We start from the raw sequence: 19410 nt of genomic DNA, 5'->3' as shown, positions 1-19410 counted from the left end.
CCCGCCTAAGAGAGCGAGGAGGGTTCAGGGGTTGGCCTAAACTTTGATCTGAATCATCAAACAGCCTTTCCGTCCCGCCTCCAGATCTTCCGCCCGTCGTTCACCGCCCTGTCCGCTGCCTTGGCACACCACGGCAGAAGCCCACATGAAACACAGCCTCGTTGCGTAGGTGTAGCTATATCACAAAAGTGACGTCGACAGTTTGCAACATCTTGCTTTTCTTCCAAGTCAAGACCTTCATCCTTCCCAATTTCGCAAGGAAAGGTCGTCGACATGGATGTACCATTGATAGAGGAAGGCGGCGTGCATCCGCATCCAGGACGTTCATGGCTATCTCTACTCTGGACTATCCTTCTTCCAATCGCTGTCACAGTATCTACTCTGGTAACTGGATTTATCCTCACTCTGCCGTCTCCATACAATCCTCACCAACAGAACTCGATAGACGAGTCATCATTCTCTGAAGATGACAAGAAGAACAAAGACTCTGGATATGCCTATTATACCAAGACTCGTGGTGCCAACAAGTCCATAAAATCAGATGCTTCAGTCACTGTTCTGGTCCTGGGCGATATCGGGAGAAGCCCTCGCATGCAGTATCACGTCGCCAGTATAGCAGCTTCTGGAGGCCACGTCAGTCTGATCGGTTATCTCGAATCTGAGCTGCTGCCCGAGATCCGCAACAACCGCTTCGTCACCGTCATTCCCTTGGCTCCTCCACCTGAGGCTCTTCGCAATGCCAACAAGATGTTATTCCCTATCATCGCACCTCTCAAGGTCCTCTGGCAAATTGGAACGGTCTGGCATGCATGTGGCTACCGCACCAAGGCCACAAAATGGATGCTGGTTCAAAATCCTCCTTCAATTCCTACTCTGGCAATCGCACAAGCTATGTGTTTCATCCGTCATACACGTCTAATCATCGACTGGCACAATTTCGGCTACACCATTCTCGCATTGAAGCTGGGCAACAAACACCCTCTAGTCAGGATATCGGAAATGTACGAGCGCTACGTAGCTCGCGCTGCAGATGCACATTTCTCAGTCACAAACGCCATGGCTCGCGTTCTGAAGCAGCGTTTCGGTGTCGAGGCCACTCCTCTCCATGACAGACCTGCTGAACAATTCCAACCACTTTCAGCAGCTGAGCGCAAGGAGTTCTTGCACAGACTTCCCGACACTGCGCACTATGCCAAACACATCACTCATGGAAGCTACAGACTCCTCGTCAGTTCCACATCCTGGACCGCCGATGAAGATTTCTCCGTTCTTCTTGACGCTCTCGTAGCCTACTCAGCCACTATCTCCATGTCGCCCACCTTCCCCAAGATTCTAGCCATTATTACAGGAAAAGGGCCACTGAAACAATACTACCTCAACAAAATCGAGCAACTTAACAAGGAGAAGAAACTTTCTAACGTCAAGATTCAAACTGCTTGGTTGAGTAATGAAGATTACGCTTCTTTGCTCGGTTCAGCTGATCTGGGAGTCTCATTGCATACGTCATCTTCTGGTGTGGATTTGCCTATGAAAGTGGTGGATATGTTTGGTACTGGGTTGCCTGTCATCGGATGGTCTCGATTCGAAGCTTGGAAAGAGTTGGTCAAGGAAGGTGTCAATGGTTTCGGTTTCAGCAGTGCTGACGGGCTTGAAACTCTGCTGGAGGAATTGTTCAGAACAAATCACGGACAGACTTTGGCGGCGATTAGGAGAGGCGCGCTGGAGGAATGCAGCAGGAGGTGGGGGGACGAGTGGTTCCCTGTTGCTGGCAAGTTGTTGGGACTGCAGAGAGAGGGCGAAGGCGAGGGCAACAATGTGGATGCTGTTGCTGATGGAGAGTCAAAAGTCATTTGAGGTTGTTGATTAGAAGCTTTCCAACGACAATCCATGTATGTATCTATATATGTAGCGAAAAGTAGCGAGCATCTGAATTTTCTATTCCTGCAGTGCTGTGTGATTGGTGATACGAGAAGCCACCTGTCTATCCCTTAACCCAACAGCACCGACACTCGCCGAAGACGTCCTAAACGCCGACGTCGAAGAAGGCAAATCATGCATATAAACACCCCCCGCCGTGCTCTCAGCCCCATTATCCACAGCATACCTCCTCTGCGTCCTCGCCGACATCTTACCCTGCAACCAAGGCCTCAAATTATAATACCCACCACAAGCGAAAATCCCCAACCAAAGCACCAACTCAACCCCATAGATAACGATGCCCAAAACATCCAGCTCTGGTTGAAAGAAGACCGAAATCAACGAAGTCAAATCCCCCAGCGCATCGATGGAGCAAAAGGTAAAGGAAATACCTCTGACGGTGCGATGGGTGCAAATATCCCAGTAATGTGCCAGCACACCCAAAGCTAGAAACAGAGCGGCCAAGACCGCCATCAACGTCCGCGGCCACTGCACACCTTTATCCTCTCCAATGCGCAACGCAAAGATCAAAGCGACTTCAATCCCAGCCATGCAGCTCGCAATGGGAACAACTACGGCGAGACTACGAGCCACGGACCATTTCTTTTCGTAATAGTAGACTTGGATCCAGGTGGCCAAGCTCAGAAAGGAGAGGATTTGAGGTTGGATTTGCAAGGCGATGTTGAAGGAGGAGGTGATGTTGTAGACGCCCAAAGGTACACCTGCCCATGCCCAGAACATCATCATGGAGGGTTGGAGACCGGTGGCATTGTGACGGCGGTGGTTTATTATGATCTGGGGGATTAGCTTGGGATGTGGTTAGTCTTGTGGTCTTTTGCGTTCGTGGCCTTCTTCCTCGTGACAGATGGTACGGGTGCCTGTCTGAGCAGAGTCACAGTAATACCATGGGAGGGAAGCTCGTGGAAGATGAGTGAAAAAAGCGTACTTGAACAGACCAGCACACCTGCATGTCGCGAGATTAGATTAATTTATAAGAGATGACTGCAGCAAGCTAGAGAGACGTACAGCTCCGAGAGTGCCGAGCACATTGGCAGCTACAGGAACATCCATGATGGATACAGAATGGATACCGGATTGAAATGTACTCAATGATGTGAAAAGTATAGGAAAGTCACAGTATGTGTGATTGTATAGAGGTCTAGAAGAGTCACTGTACTCCTCGCGTGGTGTGATTGGTCGGGACTTGAGGTTCTCCGCAATTCGTCGAGGGTCTAAAAATCACCCGTCGTCGAGACTCGAGCACGGGGAGATTTGGCAAAGGTTATTGCAACGCTGGCTTCTTTCTCCCTTTCCCTTCGACCAGCAGTCTTAACCTCTGTACAATCACAATGGCCGACCTCGCAACACCGTCCGCTGCCACCATGAGCACCATCGACGCAGGCGCCCAGAAGCCCGCCTTCTCCAAGCCCGAGAGACCTGACCAGGCCGACTATGAGAAGTCCCTCGCCGAAGCACAAAAGGCCCTTGATGCCGCTGTTGAGAGACAGGTGCGTGCATAATATACCCACAAGAGCTTCTGATGTTTATTGACATGTGACTGCAGAAATCCATCAAGGCCAAGCTCGACTCGCGCCCCAACAACAAGGAGTCCCCCGAGGCCAAGAGACAGCAAGAGCTCCGCTCAAGACTGAACGAGATCCGCGAGGCACAAAAGTCTGGCAAGTCGAGTCGCGCCCAGCAGATCGGCCAGATCCAGCGTCTCGATGAGCAGCTCAAGTCGCGCATCACAGAGCAAAAGACTGCCCGCAGCCGTGTCGCTTTCCGCTCCGTCGAAGACATCCAGAACGAGATCAACCGCCTCCAAGCCCAGGTCGAGACCGGCACCATGAAGATTGTCGACGAGAAGAAGAACCTCGCCGAGATCACCGCCTTGAACAAGCAAAAGAAGGGTTTCGCCGGCTTCGAGCAGGCCCAGAAGCAGATTGACGACATCAAGGCCCAGATTGCCGAGATCAAGAAGTCCATGGACGACCCGGCAAGCAAGGCTCTTTCCGAGGAGTACACCAAGATCACCACCGAGCTCGACGAGATCAAGGGCAAGCAGGACGAGGTCTTCAAGAACTTGAACCAGCTCCGCGACGAGCGCACCCGCGCAAACGAGGCCCAGCAGGTCGCATACACCAACGTCAAGGAGATCAAGGACAAGTACTGGGCTGCCAAGCGCGCCTTTGCCGAGTACGAGAAGGAAGCATACCGCGTTCGCAGAGAGCGCCAGAAGGCTGAGCGTGATGCTTACGAGGCCGGCAAGCGCAAGCAGGTCGCCGAGGCCAAGCTCGAGGAGGCCAGCGCTCCCGCCTACGGTGACGAGATCCAGACCGCCCAATCCCTCATCCGCTACTTCGACCCTTCATCGCAAGAGGCCAAGGCTGCTGCTGGTCCCGGCAAGTTCGCTGCTCAGGCCAGCCGTACCGTCGAGGCCACTGGCATCAAGGGTACTGCTCTGCCCCGCAAGGGTGAGGCTGAGGAGGACTACTTCGCCGGTAATGGCGGCAAGAAGGGCAAGAAGAACCGCAAGAACCAGAACGCTTCTCCCGCCCCTGACGCCCCCGCTGGAAAGTTCAACCTGTCCTTCGGTGTCATCGAGCAGCTCGCCAAGATTGATGTCCAGCCCCCATCATCCCAGGCTGCCGTTGCCGGTGTTGTTGAGCAAATCAAGTCCAAGCTTGAGAGCTGGCAAAAGGACCAGGACCGCAAGACCCAGGAGGTGAGTTTCTGAGATACCATGAAGACCATAGCCAGCATACTGACAAATATTTCCCAGAACGTCGACAAGGCCAAGAAGGAGATCGAGCGCCTTGAGGCCGAGACCAGCAACGAGGATTCCGCAAAGACCAACGGCAACTCCGCCGACAACGTCGCCGCCGACCTTGAGAAGACCAAGATCGAGGAGACTTCGTAGAACCAAGCGTCCACCATACTTGTGTCTCTCTGAACCCTTCCCAAAAGTTATGCTTCACTTCTTTCGGATTATGGAAAAATTGAGCAAGGAATGCTGGCGGATACAAGAGAACGAGAAGAGAGAGTGATGTTGGAGGGATTTTCTTCCATCCATTTCTTTATTTCCACGAGTGGGTTCCAAAAAATGCCTTTCTTACCCTTCTTATCACCTTTTTTTTTATGTTGCAATCATCCCGATGAGCGTTCAGGGATTTTCTCACTACACTCTTGTCGTCTTTTTTGCATTTCAGGAGTAAAATTGATCCTCTTGTGCAGACACGTCTCTACTTTTGACAGTCTCGGAACCTCTTGTGAAATTTGTTTGCTGCTTCAAGGTGGGCTGCCGCTCCCTGTTCGACATGGTCGTGCAAAGCGCGATTGATTTGTACCTTTCCTGCAACAATCCAACGTTTCACAGCTTCTCTCTTGCACAGCCAAGAATCCATGGTTATGGTCATCCTTGACAGTGGTTCAGAAGTAAGGAGCAAATTACTGCTCAAGTATAGCCTCGGAGTGATGCAGGTAGACGTCTGTATACAGTACCCCGCATCCTCTTCGATCGACACCATCCTTCTCCGCACTCCAACCACAACTCTTCCATCCGAGGCTGCGAAACATGTAAAAGAGCAGTAGCACCTCGAGCTTATTTCCACTCCCTTTCGCAACCTGCGATTTCGCGCCGAACATTCGAGCAAAGAACAATATCTTCAAGATTTCTTGACAATGCCTTTTGAATCTCCCCATCCACCTATCGATCTTCCTTCAAAAGAATCGATCTGGTCCTTTTTCTTCAATTCAACGCATAGCCCATTATCTCAATCTCCTCTACCTTGCCCTCTAGCCGGTTACCTGGACGCCAGCACAGGACATTCCCTCTCCTATCTCGATGTTAAGAATAAAGCCACAGCCCTCTCCACCGCTCTGGTCAATCATCACAATTTCAAGCCCGGCGACACGGTGATCTTGTTTTCTCAAAACTCGATATGGTATCCGGTGGCCATGTTTGCCGTCTTGCGTGTTGGCGGTGTGGTCAGTGGAGCCAGTCCTGCTTATGGGGTTGAGGAAATGATATATGCGCTCAAGACTTCTGGGGCCAAGGTTTTGATGACGCATCCGGAGAGATTAGGGGTTGCTGTTGAAGCTGCGAAAGCTGTGGGGATAGGAAGGGAGAGTGTTTTTTTGTTGGAGGGAGAGGAGAATGGGTTCAAGGGGATTGGTGAGTTGATTCAGATGGGGGAGATGGGGGAACAGGTTGAGGAGTGGGAGGGTGTGAGGAGGATGGGGAATAAGCATGTTTGTGCATTCTTGAGTTTTAGTTCTGGGACTACTGGGTTGCCTAAAGCTGTGAGTGCTGCTTTACCTCATGTTGGACGAGAACCAAGCTGATGTGATTCTAGGTCATGATATCCCATCAAAACGTACATGAGATCAAATCACATACATCTGACAATCAACATGCTAACACCAAAACCAGGTCATAGCCCAATGCCTCCAAATGCTCAAAATCACGCCTCCAGATCTCGATCGCATCCTCGCGGTCCTCCCACTCTTCCATATAACCGGTCTCGTCCACATCCTCCACCTCCCCATCCTCTTGAACGCCCAAGTAATAATGCTCCCCTCCTTCTCAATGCCAACCATGCTCTCCACCGTCACGAAATACAAAATCAAAGAACTACTTCTCGTCCCTCCTTTACTCATCCGCTTGGTCCGCGATCCAGAAGTCGACAATCATGATCTCTCCTGCATCGAGCGCTTTTCCTCCGGAGCTGCCCCTCTGAGCGAAGAAATATTACAACTGCTGCAGAACAAATTTCCGAATACCGGGTTTAAACAGGGCTATGGTATGACCGAATCCTGCAGTTGCATCACCGGTCATCCTCCTTCCCATTACTCCTACAAATACGCCCACGCGGTCGGAAAAATCGTTTCCTCCACCTCCATCAAGATCATCCGCGAAAATGGCACGGAGGCCAATACAAACGAGCCAGGAGAAATCTTGGCAAAAGGCCCACAAATCACCATGGGATATCTGAACAATGATACCGCGACAAAGGAAATATATGATCAAGAAGGATATCTGCACACTGGCGATCAAGGATTCATCAACGAAGAAGGTCTTCTCACAATAACCGACCGTATAAAAGAAATGATCAAAGTGAATGGTCATGCGGTGGCGCCAGCGGAATTGGAAGATTTACTCCTCGGTCACAGTCTCGTGGAAGATGTGGCTATCCTTGGGATACCCGACACTTATACCGGGGAAAAGCCAAAAGCTTTTGTAGTGCTGAAATCAAACAGTGTTGGGAAAGAGGAGGCACTGGGGAGGGAATTGCTGGATTATGTCAGGGAGAGAAAGATTAGATATAAATGGTTAGCGGAGGTGGAATTCGTGGATGTGATTCCTAAGAGTCCTAGTGGTAAGATATTGAGGAGGGTGTTGAAGGATAGGGCGAAGAAAGGGGAAGTGGGTGTTGTGGTCAAAGAGGCGGTAAAGGAGAAGGCGAAATTGTGAGGGTCATGTTCGATGTTACTGTGGTCTTGAATAGAAGTTTGCAGATGCTGGAGAAAAATCAAGACTTTGTTTCACTTTTCTTCATAAGGTGAGTAATTGCGATTCCGAAATTGTCGATGTGCAGGATGTTGTTTGTCGATATATGAGTGTGACCGGAGAGGCCGCTCTCGGTAAACACGTTTCCAAAGACAAAAACATCTTTGCTCGAATTTTGCAAGGTTGAGGAAGAACCCGACATCGACTGAGAATCCAAAGAGTATGAACGAACGTATGTACAAATACAGCAAAAAAGTCTATGCATCTATCATCTAAATCTATATTCCAATTGCATCATCACAAAAATCTACGCCCTATGCTCTGAAGACTGACTCATCCTTTTCCCATTCGCAACACTCATTTCCAAATTCTCATCCTGCAACTCCTGCATCAAAATCGGCTGCGCTTTTCTCGGCGGCTGGATCTCAAACAACCTGTTCATCTTATCCAGAGGCACTGATTTGGTCTCTGGCAACAGATACCACACAAACAACAATGACAACGTGCTCATACCCGCAAAGAAGAAATACATGCCACAGCCATCAGGTCCCATGCCGGAAATCATGTCTGGAGTGAAGCGAGCGATGATGAACGTCCACAGCCAGTTGGCCATGGATGCGGAAACTTGGCCCACGTTGCGAGAAGCGGTTGAGAACATCTCCGAGTTGATGACCCAGGGAGTACCGTTCCAGGAGGGAATGTAGAAGGTTGTCCAGAGGTATACCATGACGATTGTGGCGATACCTTGGGAAGACAGGTGGGAGGTATCTTGGTTGCCTTGGCCAACTTTGGCAGTGATGAGGGCGCCAATGATGTACATGCATGAGGCACCTGCGATGGATCCGTAGACGAGGAGTTGACGGCGGCCCCATTTATCGACGAGCACGGTGAGCCAGAGGACTGTCATGACTGTCTTGAGAACACCGAAGATGCCGGTCATGAGGTCGACGGTATAGTTACTGTTGATACCCATAGTTCTGAAGATGGTGGGGGAGTAGTAGTTCTGATAAGTGTTAGTATAAAAAGTCGCAAGAAGGACAGGAGCGACACTCACAATAGCATTAATACCCGAGAAGTTCTGCAAGACGAAGAGCATATGTCCAAGGAAGAGGCGCCACAAGATCTTTCTGTCGGTGAGTGCGAGCTTGATGGGCTGGAAGAATCCTTTGGGTATCTCATCGTTTGCGGCCTCCATCATCTCGACTTCTTCGATGATGTACTGATCGGTGGGTTCGAGGTTACGGATCCAGCAGAGGTTCTTGATGGCTTGCTCACGGCGACCCTTGCTGAACAGCCAGCGTGGCGTCTCTCTGAGCATAACACTTCCGATCAATACCATACCGGCCGGGACGAGTTGAATAGCGAAAGGAACCAAGAATTGATCTCTTCCAGTAAGGGGCGACGACTCGGAAACACCAAAGATAATCCAGAAGCCTACGAGGCCACCGGTTTGCCATCCAAGTTCGTAAAGACCGACAAGTCTACCACGGATGGCGGGAGGAGCGATCTCGGAAAGGTAAATTGGAACCTGTACAGAGCCATGTTAGCCACCAGCCATTCACAACACTCTCATTGATCACAATCAAGACTTGGGGAGGGACATTGATGCAAGGCGGAAGCGATCGGGATTGATGTGATTGAGAATAGGGGGTGTAAAAGCAAGATGTTGGAATGGGACCATCAAGGGGGAACGTCACTTACCACCATGGTACATCCGCCTACACCGAAGCCAGAGATGACTCTTCCGGCATAGAGGGGACCCAATGTGTGGCTTGGGCTCAATGTGATGCCAGCACCAACAAGGAAGATTGTGATGAAAATCCAGATACTCGCCCTGCGGCCAAGGAAGTACGATGTGGTGTATGCAAAGATGGAACCAAAGAAGGCACCAGCCTGGAAAAGAGAGACGATGTTGGCAGAAATGAAGCTAGACTTCGAATCGCCCAATTTGTCAAGACCATAGTATTCTTGGAATGAATCAAGAGCGACTGTCGTGCCAATGAACGAAGTAGTATAACCAATCATGCAAGAAGAGAAGGCAGCAACGACGGCCGAAAGGTACACACGCCAGTTGTAGACGCATGGCGGCGTAGGTCTGTCTTCGATTTTGGCAAGGACACCCATTTTCGCAGACTTGGTAGGAGGAGGTTGCAAAGACGAGGACGAGGGAGAAGAGTCTTTTGACATGTCCCCTAGGGCTTCTTCTCGGGTCGCCATCACTGTTCGCATCCGACGTCAAAGGCCGGTGACCGTGCTATCCAATGGTCGATTATGACCAGAGGTGGTGAATGATCTGCATCCGAATTTCTCACCCACTTCGCGGAGGTGCGGGTCTAACCAACCAGATTTTTCACGATTCTGACTCAACCCCACAGCAACTCCCACAGACCAAGGGGATTGTGGATCGTACTGGAGTTACTCCGTGGGGTTTTCTTACCTGTTTAACACATCTAATTTGACGAGTGCTAAGAACGTGCAGGCATGCGTGTTCAGCGATGATGCTCATGTTGATGCCGAATGTTGCTTCCGAAGCCATCCCCGGGCCGAGCAGCCGGTTTCTCCTACCTGAATGCGCTTTTGACCGCGCTTGTTACTTCCAGAATGGTCTGTCCCCATTCGCTAGAACCTGTCATAGTCTACTCGAATCGCTGGCGCGCTGTCGAAGTACACAGTCGTTTCCATATCTTAGTCGTGTCGAGGGTGGGCGGATGAGACCTCTCCGCAGCCAATCGTGCCCATCTTCAGACGCATCTTGTAACTCTACAACTTCGAACTTGCTTTGCTCTTTCTTCCGGGTTTACCGCCAGGCATCGCCGCGTGGCCGCCTGAACTCTCTGACTCCTCCAAGACCGGGTTTCGTGCCGAGTCACAACGTCGTATCAAAGGAGACGCGAGCGGCGAGGCTATCGGAACGTGCGCTGAGCATATCAAGGGTCTGAATATAGGTCGCCCAACCAAATGCAAGGTTCGGTCAGCATTGACGGTCGTGCTCAACGTCTAGAGATATGAGGTCGTTGTGGGTCTTCGTTTGGGTCAGATTGCGAGTCCGGAGCAGAGTGCTGTGTGAAAAAGGTGCGGGGACGGAGGTGGGAAGCAGTCACGGCAGTTTGCAGCTTTATATAGGAGATCCTTCTCCGAAAGGACTCTTGGCTGAATGATGCACCTCGGATGTAGGAGGGGTGAGCGGAGAAGATCAACTTCGGTTTCTGATGTTCTTTATGGTCGTCATACCCTTCTTCAGTACCATAGGACCCGCAATCTACAGTGTTGCAAAGGTTTCAAAGTGTTTTATGATACATTGAGGTTTGCGCCGATATCGACATCGCTCGGCCGATGACAGGGTGATACATTCAACAACACCTTCCAATCATTTTCTCTCAATAAAAGAGTAAGCAAGTAGTCTGGCGCTAGCAAACTAACCTCAATCTATGTTGCAATTAATACTGTCCAATCTGAGGGCATGATGAAAGGAATTGATGGTCGTGTCGCCGATAATTCGCAGATTTATGTTTTCCGTTCTTGAATTCTGGCATCTCACTTCGGACACCATCTGTTCTGGTATTGAAAGCAAAGAGAATAATTAGCGCCCTCAAAGAACAAGGAGTACAACGAGTAAACATACACTAAACGTTCTTCAAATTCGTGAATCATCCGCGACGACGCTTGCAGTGTGAAGGCAGAAAAAAAAGGTAGATGCGATCGGTGTCTTCATCATCTCCTCCAAAGCGCGACGCCTGGCTTCACACAACTTTTCTGTATCCCTCTATAGGTATGTAAAACGACTTTCCATGATTGCTGGGGCGCATGATCTCTATAGATGTACTAGATCAGAGGTCTACAAGTCATACCTCGACGCTATTTGACAAAGAGCACCCAGAAAAGCCTTCGAGTAGAGGGCCGATGCGTCGTGGCAGTATGACAGGAAACCCAACGGAATCGATGCTGCATGTGCGCCCGCAAAAGACCCCGAACGTAGCCACCTGGCAAAACAGTTCCTCGTCAATTCCGTAAGAGAGAGTGCTGATAACTCACTCCGTCTGTCCTGCTTGCAACATTCTTGCTCTCATCCTCTGGCCATTTTCAAGGTGCGACCTTTTCCGAGGTCTCCATGACGTCAGCGATATCGCGAATCACAGTGTCAGCACTAAGTCCCTTCGGACAATTTTCGCGTTTCTGTCGCCAAACGAAACACACTGTGTCTGGTTCGAAGACAAGTCATAGTCCGAATGTTCATTCTCATAACGTTACTGTAGCAGGCATGTGCGATCTGGGGCCGTCGCGATGACAGGTCTTATGACGACTGACCACTGACATAGCTGCACGATGCTTCGACCTTGCCAATAGGTAACGACAACACCAAAACAACCTTGTACATTGCGACAGCTTTCGATGATGCTTGTCCTTGATTCCATGGTGGAAGACCTCGCGATACGTGGAAATGCATAAGCCGTCGGTGATAGATCTGACATATCTCGGTGAAGACAAGGATACTCGTGGACAAAACAATGGTGACATCAGTCGTTAATATGTGATTACACAGTCAAGATACAAAACTCCAGCATTCACCACAAGAGGTAGATAACATTCTTTTCGACTTCCCAAATACCAATATCATGTCAAAACCGACAGTTGCCGTCATCGGAAGCGGCTGGGCCGGCTTCGTCCTGTCGCAGCAATTGAATGTCGCCAAATACAATGTTAAGATTATATCGCCGGTTCGAACAATTCAATACACACCTTTACTTGCGAGTGCAGCCTGCGGACTATTCAACTTCCGACTTGCCGAGGAGCCCGTCCGTCGACGCAGTAGACCGAATGTTGACTATTACAAAGCAATCGCCGAGTACATTGATCTTGAGAAGCGCATCATCAGATGCAAGCCATCGGTATCGGAATTCTGGAAAGACAAGGATTACGAAGTTCCATACGACAAGATTGTCATTGCTCCTGGCTGCGACATTCAAACTTTTGGAACGCCGGGTGCCTTGGAGCACGCGCTGTTTTTGAGAACGACCAATGATGCACGCCTCATCCAACAGAGGATACTGGAAATTCTTGATGCAGCGTCGTTACCTGGAGTCACTGAACAGCAGCAAAGAGACATCTTGACTATCCGCGTAGTTGGTGGAGGAGCCATCGGCATTGAGGCTACGGCGGAGCTTTACGATCTCTGGAACCAGGATATGAGATTCCTGTATCCCCACCTTGATGGCAAGCTCACGATCGTCATTCATGATGTTGCACCTACGATCTTGTCAACCTTTGATGAAAAGCTGGGAGACTATGCAACAAATTCTCTTCATCGGAAGAAGGTGGAGCTGAAGACCAGCTCTCATATCGAGAAAGTGGAGCAGGATGCCATATACACAAAAGAAGACGGTAGACTTCCCTATGGCATGCTGATTTGGGCTACTGGCAATAAAGCCAACCCTCTACTCGACAACTTGGACGTCAAGAAGACGGAGAAGGGCATGCCGCGCATCTTGACGGACAAGTATCTGAGAGTCTTGCGACCTGACGGCANACCTCGAATAGTCAACCGGGTATTGATGGAGGAGGCTGTGACAAGATCTGCAGCCATGATATTCGTCGATTATGGTGAAATGGGGAGAATGTCACTATGGAGAAACAGTAGAAGTGAGAGAAATGCAGCAAAGAACGATACCGAGCCGTAGTCGATGCCGCCTGATCCATGAACCCGATTTTGCCTGAGGACATTGCCGTCTTCTCACCAAGAGTCATGATATGGTCAAAGATCCAAGGCATATTCTCCTATTCAATATTCAGGAAATAGGCACTTTCATCTGCGTATTCGTACACGTACTCGAGTGCTATCACCCAGAAAAAGATCTGTCGGCCGGAAGAATGCTCGTAGATCCTATGGCGTCAAATCAAGAGCGAAAAAAGAAGGCTCGCACAAGCAAGAAGGCTTTGAGCTGGTGATTCGAAAGCCGATAGTGCTACGAGGCTGAAACGAAGCTTCTTGGGAGAGGTTGTTTCGAAAATGCCCTCCGCAAGGCACAGGGCAGTTTGAGCCGGATTCTTGGCCAAGCTCCTCGGCCGTCGGCTTGCAATTTGGCCCCGGCCCGAGGCCTTCCGACGCTGCACTGTCGATCATGGGGAGTTCTGCACCGCGACGTGTCACAACATCAGTTCTTCACTCTGACTACTTCCACATGGCTCTGCTTGCTGTTCATCATTGCGCGATTACGAATCTACGAAAGTTGCTGAGACGAAATTCCAATGCGTCGATGCCTCTTACAAGCAACAAATTTCGCTCAGCGTATTGGCAAATCTCTGCCAGTATTTGACCTAGCCAGAAATAGGCACGCGTTTCAACACCGCCTCCCGCACAGACAGCATCCAGTCAATCAATCATCCACGCAACTCTTTCTACACTCCCGTTCCTTCCGTGGTCGCCTGAGTTTGGAGCTGTCGTTACGGAGACTGCTGCGGAGTTTGTAATTCATCACTGCTGCAATGATTGATTACAGCTTTCGTAATCGTCAACAGCTCTTTCCCTGTCAGGATTCAATCTCTGCGACCAGCTGCTGTCAAGAATCATTCTACGTTGTCTGACCGCAATCTCGTTACATGTTCAACGAACAGACATGAACTTGACCGAGCTCCTCAACGTCTTTACTGCAGAAGCACATTCATCTTTTGAGAACTGGGGTTTGTGGAGCATGATGGCCAGTTTCATCTCTACAAGGCTAGAGCGAACTTGAGACTGTCGATCACCATACTTCTTTTCGCCGTGACTTCCTGCGAGGTTCTGCTTTGAGACAGCTAATTTGCAAACCAAGCTGCTTTCGGTCTTACCACCACGAGACTTCTCACGCCTAGCACCGCTACGCCTTCCCCATTACAACAGATTCATGAGTCGTCGGCCATGTCCCGCCTGAACCTTCACCTTGTATCCATCTTGCATGTCAGCAGGGCCATGGCAAATCTGTCAAAATCCTTAATCTCGAGCAAGACTGGTATGATCGATGCTCTGTTGCTAATCCTGTAGCAGGTCAATCCACCCTTTGCGGGTCGATGCATCCTCTGTATAAAGCATGTCTCTTCGCCGGCTCTCAGTACTTTTCGAATCATCCCATTTCGTCTTTCTTTCCTTTGCCAATCAAGAGCTGTGCTCTGAAGCAATTCCTCGTTCTTTGTTTTCGTCATTAATACACCCACCGATCGTTTCAGTCCTTCGTTATACCTTAATCGACAGTATCTCAACGTAAGCACCCGCTTCGCTTCTTTCTCAAGATGAAGCCTAGCACCTACTTGTACCTGGCAGCCTACTTTGGCTTGTCAACTGCCGCCCCCTACAACAAGCGCGATGACTCTTGCACTTGCGCACCTGGAGAGTCTAAGGGCACCACCGTCCTGACCGTCACCCAGTGGTCTACCCAGACCAAGACTCAGACAGTCACTGAGCACGTCACCGCCTACGTTACCACGACTGCTGCTGGTTCAGCAGTCCCCTCATCCGTGCAGACCGACGCTGCCGCCTCCTCGGCTCCCGCTTACGGTGGCGACAACTACGGTTCTTCACCTTCCTCTTCGGATGTCGATGCATCCAACAATACCCCTACCACTGCTGCTGGTAGCGAGTCGGGTGCCATCACCACTCTGCCTACCGCTTCTTTCGGCGAGGGCAACTACGGCGCTACCACTCCCGCTTCGTCTGCCGCCGTTCCGGCCGTTACTGGAACCACCACCATGGGCTCTTCCGGCCCTGAGGTCGTCTACGTGACTGATGTCGTCTCCGAGACAGTCACGACTTGCCCTGTGGGACACACAATAACTTCTGCTGGTAGCACCACCGTCTTGACTGCTCCTAGCGTCATTACTTCGACCATCACCAACAGAGCTACTGTCACTTCGGCCGCCTCGGATGTCGATGCTGCTATGCCTTCTTCAGCAGCTGCCACTCCCGCAGCTTCCCAGGGCGTTCCTGCAAACGGCACCCCAGACACCACCCCTGCAGCCTCCGAGGGTGTTCCTGCAGCCTCCGAGGGTGTTCCTTCCGCTTCGGAGGGTGTCCCTGCAGCTTCCTCAAGCGTTCCCGCTTATGGCGAGTCCACTCCCGCTGCATCTCAGGGCGTTCCTGCTTATGGTGCCTCGACTCCTGCCGCCGAATCTACTTCGGACGTTGATGCCGCTATGCCTTCTTCCGCAGCTGCTACACCCGCCGCTTCTCAGGGCGTTCCCGCAAACGGTGTCCCCGAGACCACTCCTGCCGCATCTGAGGGAGTTCCCGCCGCATCCGAGGGTGTCCCTGCCAACAGCGAGTCTACTCCTGCTGCCTCTGAGGGTGTTCCCGCATACGGCAGCACTGTTGTCATTCCTCAAACCTCGACTGTCATGCCTATCCCTTCGCCTCCTGCCAACTCTGACGAGACCCCCAACAACATGCCTTCGTACGGTCAATACTGGGGAACTGCTACCGGTGGTGCCGCTCCTTCGGGATCGATGCCTGCCGGCGCTGCTGCACCCTCGGGCCAAATGCCCACAAACTGGTACCCCAGCAACTGGCAAACCGCCGTCCCCGTCTCATCTGAGGCTAGCCCTGACACTCCCGCTCCTACATCGGTTGGACCTATCACCGTAACTCTCTACAGCACTCACGTCGGTACCGTCACCTCTTGCGCAGCAGATGTTACTGATTGCCCCGCATCATCGACTGTTCTTTCTACTTCTTTGATCGCTACTGGCACCTCCATCTCCAACGGCCCTTCGGGTGTCGCACAGCCTACTGGCGGCTACACTTGGGGTAACGGTTACTCGGCTGGCGTTGCTGCCCCCTCAGGCTCTGCTCCTGCCTCCCCCAGTGACAACGCTGTCGACGGTGCTCAGGCATCTCGTTCCTCCGTCCCTGCTGGTGTAGCTCAGCCCACTGGCGGTATTCCCGCTTACGGCTCTTCCGGATACGGCAGCGGCTCTTACGGCTCTTCCCCTTCATCCCCTGCTGAATCTTCTGCTGCTGCCTCGCCTAGCGACAATGCTATCGACGCCGCCCAGGGTACTCCCTCCGCAACCGACTCGGCCTCTTCGCCTTCCGGAACTGACGCTCCTATGTACGGTGGTCTTTCTGGCTCGTCCAGCGGTTCCGCATACGGTCAAGGCTCGAACAGCGCTTCATCTCCTTCCGAATCGTCTCCCGCCTCTTCCACAGAATCTACTGGCTCTTCCCCCAGTGACAACGCCATTGATGCTGCTCAGGGCTCTCCCTCAGGATCTGACTCATCTTCACCTTCTGACGTTCCTGCCTACGGTGGTGCTTCCGTCTCTGGCTCATCCCCTGCCTCGTCCCCTAGCGACTCGATCGCAGATGCTGCCAACGGTACTCCCACTGCCTCCGCTTCTTCGCCTGACGTGACTGGTGGAGCTGGTGCAAACGTTGGCGGTGAGGGTTCGCTTTCTGGTGGTCTCGGTGGTGAGGGTTCTCTGTCCGCCGGTATCTCTCCTTCAGCTGGCGCCGCTTTATCAGCCGGTGCTACCCCCTCAGGCTCTCTCGCAGCTGGTGCAACTGGAACCGGTGATCTTGGTGCTGCCGCTTCAGGCGCTGCCGGACTTGGAGGTTCAGCATCGGGCTCTCTCGGCGGATCTGCAGGTTTGGGCGCAGGCATCGGAGCTGGTGCAACTGGAACCGGTGATTCTGGTGCTGCCGCTTCAGGTGCTGCCGGTCTTGGCGGTTCAGGCTCTCTCGGCGGATCTGCAGGTTTGGGCGCTGGCATCGGAGCTGGTGCTGGTGCTTCTGGCACTGGTTCCCTCGGTGCCGCCGCATCTGGCGCTGCCGGTCTTGGCGGTTCAGGCTCTCTCGGCGGATCTGCTGGTTTGGGAGCAGGAATCGGCGGATCATCGACTGGTGGCCTTGGTGCTGCCACAACAGGATCCGCAGGATTGGGCGCCGGTATTGGCGGTGCTGCTGGTCTGGGCGCAGGTATTGGAGCCGGTGCCTCCGGAACCGGTTCCCTTGGTGCTGCCGCATCAGGAGCCGCTGGTTTGGGCGCAGGCATTGGTGGTGCCGCTGGACTGGGTGCAGGAATCGGCGCATCCGGAACTGGTGCTCTTGGAGCAGCCACTTCGGGTGTTGCTGGACTCGGCGCTGGACTGGGCGCATCTGGCTCTCTCTCAGGTGCTGCCGGTGGCTCTCTTGATGTTTCTCTCGGCCTCAACGCAACTGTCGATGTCTGGGGTACCTTCGAGATCCTCGCTGACCACATCCACTCGTACACCGCTGAGATCAACGCTACTTGCAACGGCATCTCCGGCACCGCATCCGCTGCAGCCATCGCCGACGTCAAGGAGAATATCCAAGTCCTCATTACTCTCATCGGCCAGGCCAAGGCTCATCTCGCTACTGTCGGTGGCATCTCGGGTCACAGCAAGGCTGAACTTGCCAGCTTGATTGCTGAGCTCCTCGTTGAAGTCGAGTTCACCGTCAAGTTCGCCATCAAGGTCTGCGGTTACGCCGCTCTCAAGGGTGTTGTTGTCACTCTCGCCACTGCTTGCCACGGTCTGATCACCATTGCCTGCTCCGTTGTCGCTGGTCTCAAGCTTGAGCTTGCCGGTCACCTCAGAGGTGTTGTTGGTCTCGGTGCCTACGTTCTCGGTAGCATCGTCTCCTTCATCCTCTAGAAGAAGCAAAATATCTCCTTTCGTATCATCATCGCATGTAATATAAGCTTCTGCTCTTTTGAGTATTAGAACGACACGTAGTTAGCACACTATATCTTTCCTTAGAAACTTTCGGTATCTTTATCAGAATTGTGATTCAAAACATCTGCGATCATTCCTTCAGCACAACGTGAATGTAGACGTAGCATCGGTACATAAGTGGTTTGTATCATCAAGCAACTTTGGTGAAGATCTGGTTGGCTCGATACTCCAAAGGCTGAGATTAACCACTTCAATTCTAAGGATATTGACATGCAAGAAGTGGTAGGGACAATAAAATGGTACCCCAAGACCTAGAATATTCACTTCTGGTCACGGCCGCGAATTTTCAGAATCAGTTGTGCTTCTGTTGGCTTGTTCTTGATATCTCTGCCGGTCGATATTTGTGTGACCAGTCGTACATACGACGCCGATCAGTGGGGCTATACCGTGGCGCAGAAAGATTCTGAACGATTCACCAGCACTCCTCCATTTAGCGGACTGGCAGTAGAATAGCTATGTTGTCACGGTGATCAGACCGAAGATAATATGCCAAGCTTAGGAAACATTCGAACCCGGTACGACGCGGCAATTTGTTGCTGACTAGGCAGAGTAGCCATCATGTCCATCTGACCAAGCCATACAATCAACGTGTTGATATTGCCAAGTATAGCGTGCTTACGAAGAAACTCACCTTTGTTCGCAGGTAGTACCGACAACAGTATTAACGTTCGGTTCTGTCTGCCTGATGAAGAGTGTCATGGCGAGCACGGCAAAAACGGGCATCGAGAATCAACGGTGATAAGACGTATGCATGGTTTGTCTGTTACCGTCTCTCGTGTCTTCGTTTGACTGAACTATACCGACGTCGTTCATATGTTTGCCGGGCTTGACAAGTAAACGTCTGTCGGTGATCGTCTCGCGTCTGAGTGATCAAAATATTCGAATTCTCCATGCTCATCAAGCTGATCAAGCTGATGCTTCCGATCGGAAGGGAAATTGTTTTCTTATCGCGCAAATCTTCTGAATCGATTCTTCCAAGTACATGCGTTCAATATTTGGTGGGTCGCCTCTGCTTGAACAATTTCCAGGAGAGATGTCGCGACTCGTGATGGTCAAAGTTGTCTCTGAAAGTACCGAAGCTTGGCAAACAGGGGGGTTCGAGACTCCACGCGATGGCGGCATCGTCACCAGCGAAAAGCCTCATCAACTCTTTTATTTGCGCCCGCTTGATGCATGACCATAAACCCCTTTGTGTTCATGCAGCGCATCCTACTTTTGGTTGCTTTAACAAGCCATACTGACTCAGTATGATACCAAATATATAT

The 19410-nt window shown here is 51.5% G+C and overlaps 7 protein-coding genes across 7 annotated transcripts; 5 read left to right on the top strand and 2 right to left on the bottom strand.

The window, feature by feature from the left end:
- Positions 1–110: 110 nt before the first annotated feature.
- Positions 111–2064, top strand: M438DRAFT_347619 (uncharacterized protein). Its single transcript, XM_029905942.1, has one exon. It carries the CDS (start codon positions 274–276, stop codon positions 1852–1854), a length of 1581 nt encoding a protein of 526 aa, XP_029758077.1. The 5' UTR covers positions 111–273; the 3' UTR covers positions 1855–2064.
- M438DRAFT_323394 (PQ loop repeat protein) lies at positions 1936–3039 on the bottom strand (the record flags this gene model as incomplete). Its single annotated transcript, XM_029903008.1, has 3 exons — positions 2944–3039; positions 2864–2881; positions 1936–2724 (listed from the first exon to the last, which is right to left on the bottom strand). Exons 1-3 carry the CDS (start codon positions 2986–2988, stop codon positions 1936–1938), a joined length of 852 nt encoding a protein of 283 aa, XP_029758076.1. The 5' UTR covers positions 2989–3039.
- A 227-nt stretch (positions 3040–3266) lies between these two features.
- M438DRAFT_301433 (uncharacterized protein) lies at positions 3267–5153 on the top strand (the record flags this gene model as incomplete). The annotated part of the gene is made up of 3 exons (XM_029902096.1): positions 3267–3425; positions 3482–4642; positions 4700–5153. 3 exons carry the CDS (start codon positions 3267–3269, stop codon positions 4835–4837), a joined length of 1458 nt encoding a protein of 485 aa, XP_029758075.1. The 3' UTR covers positions 4838–5153.
- Positions 5154–5598: 445 nt separating this feature from the next.
- M438DRAFT_323387 (acetyl-CoA synthetase-like protein) lies at positions 5599–7390 on the top strand (the record flags this gene model as incomplete). The annotated part of the gene is made up of 3 exons (XM_029903007.1): positions 5599–6219; positions 6273–6293; positions 6350–7390. The coding sequence occupies 3 exons, from the start codon at positions 5599–5601 to the stop codon at positions 7388–7390; spliced, it is 1683 nt and encodes a 560-aa protein (XP_029758074.1).
- A 343-nt stretch (positions 7391–7733) lies between these two features.
- M438DRAFT_376382 (MFS quinate transporter-like protein QutD) lies at positions 7734–9550 on the bottom strand (the record flags this gene model as incomplete). The annotated part of the gene is made up of 3 exons (XM_029908657.1): positions 7734–8429; positions 8481–8954; positions 9128–9550. 3 exons carry the CDS (start codon positions 9548–9550, stop codon positions 7734–7736), a joined length of 1593 nt encoding a protein of 530 aa, XP_029758073.1.
- Positions 9551–12039: 2489 nt separating this feature from the next.
- Positions 12040–13737, top strand: M438DRAFT_376381 (nucleotide-binding domain-containing protein; the record flags this gene model as incomplete). The annotated part of the gene is made up of 3 exons (XM_029908656.1): positions 12040–12969; positions 13456–13564; positions 13709–13737. The coding sequence occupies 3 exons, from the start codon at positions 12040–12042 to the stop codon at positions 13735–13737; spliced, it is 1068 nt and encodes a 355-aa protein (XP_029758072.1).
- A 949-nt stretch (positions 13738–14686) lies between these two features.
- Positions 14687–15208, top strand: M438DRAFT_260345 (uncharacterized protein; the record flags this gene model as incomplete). The annotated part of the gene is made up of 1 exon (XM_029899770.1): positions 14687–15208. A coding segment is annotated over one exon (522 nt), but the record flags the coding sequence as incomplete, so codon positions are not given.
- Between the last annotated feature and the right edge of the window lie 4202 nt (positions 15209–19410).

The sequence above is a fragment of the Aureobasidium pullulans genome (genome assembly GCF_000721785.1).
Source record: "Aureobasidium pullulans EXF-150 unplaced genomic scaffold scaffold_16, whole genome shotgun sequence".
Lineage (NCBI taxonomy): Eukaryota > Fungi > Ascomycota > Dothideomycetes > Dothideales > Saccotheciaceae > Aureobasidium > Aureobasidium pullulans.
The sequence above is the reverse complement of the archived record's forward strand: the minus strand, read 5'-3'. Positions and strand labels throughout refer to the sequence as shown.

Bases quoted from the DNA above. Each gene is read 5' to 3' on its own strand.
- M438DRAFT_347619 (XM_029905942.1), top strand. From the start codon at position 274: ATGGATGTACCATTGATAGAGGAAGGCGGCGTGCATCCGCATCCAGGA.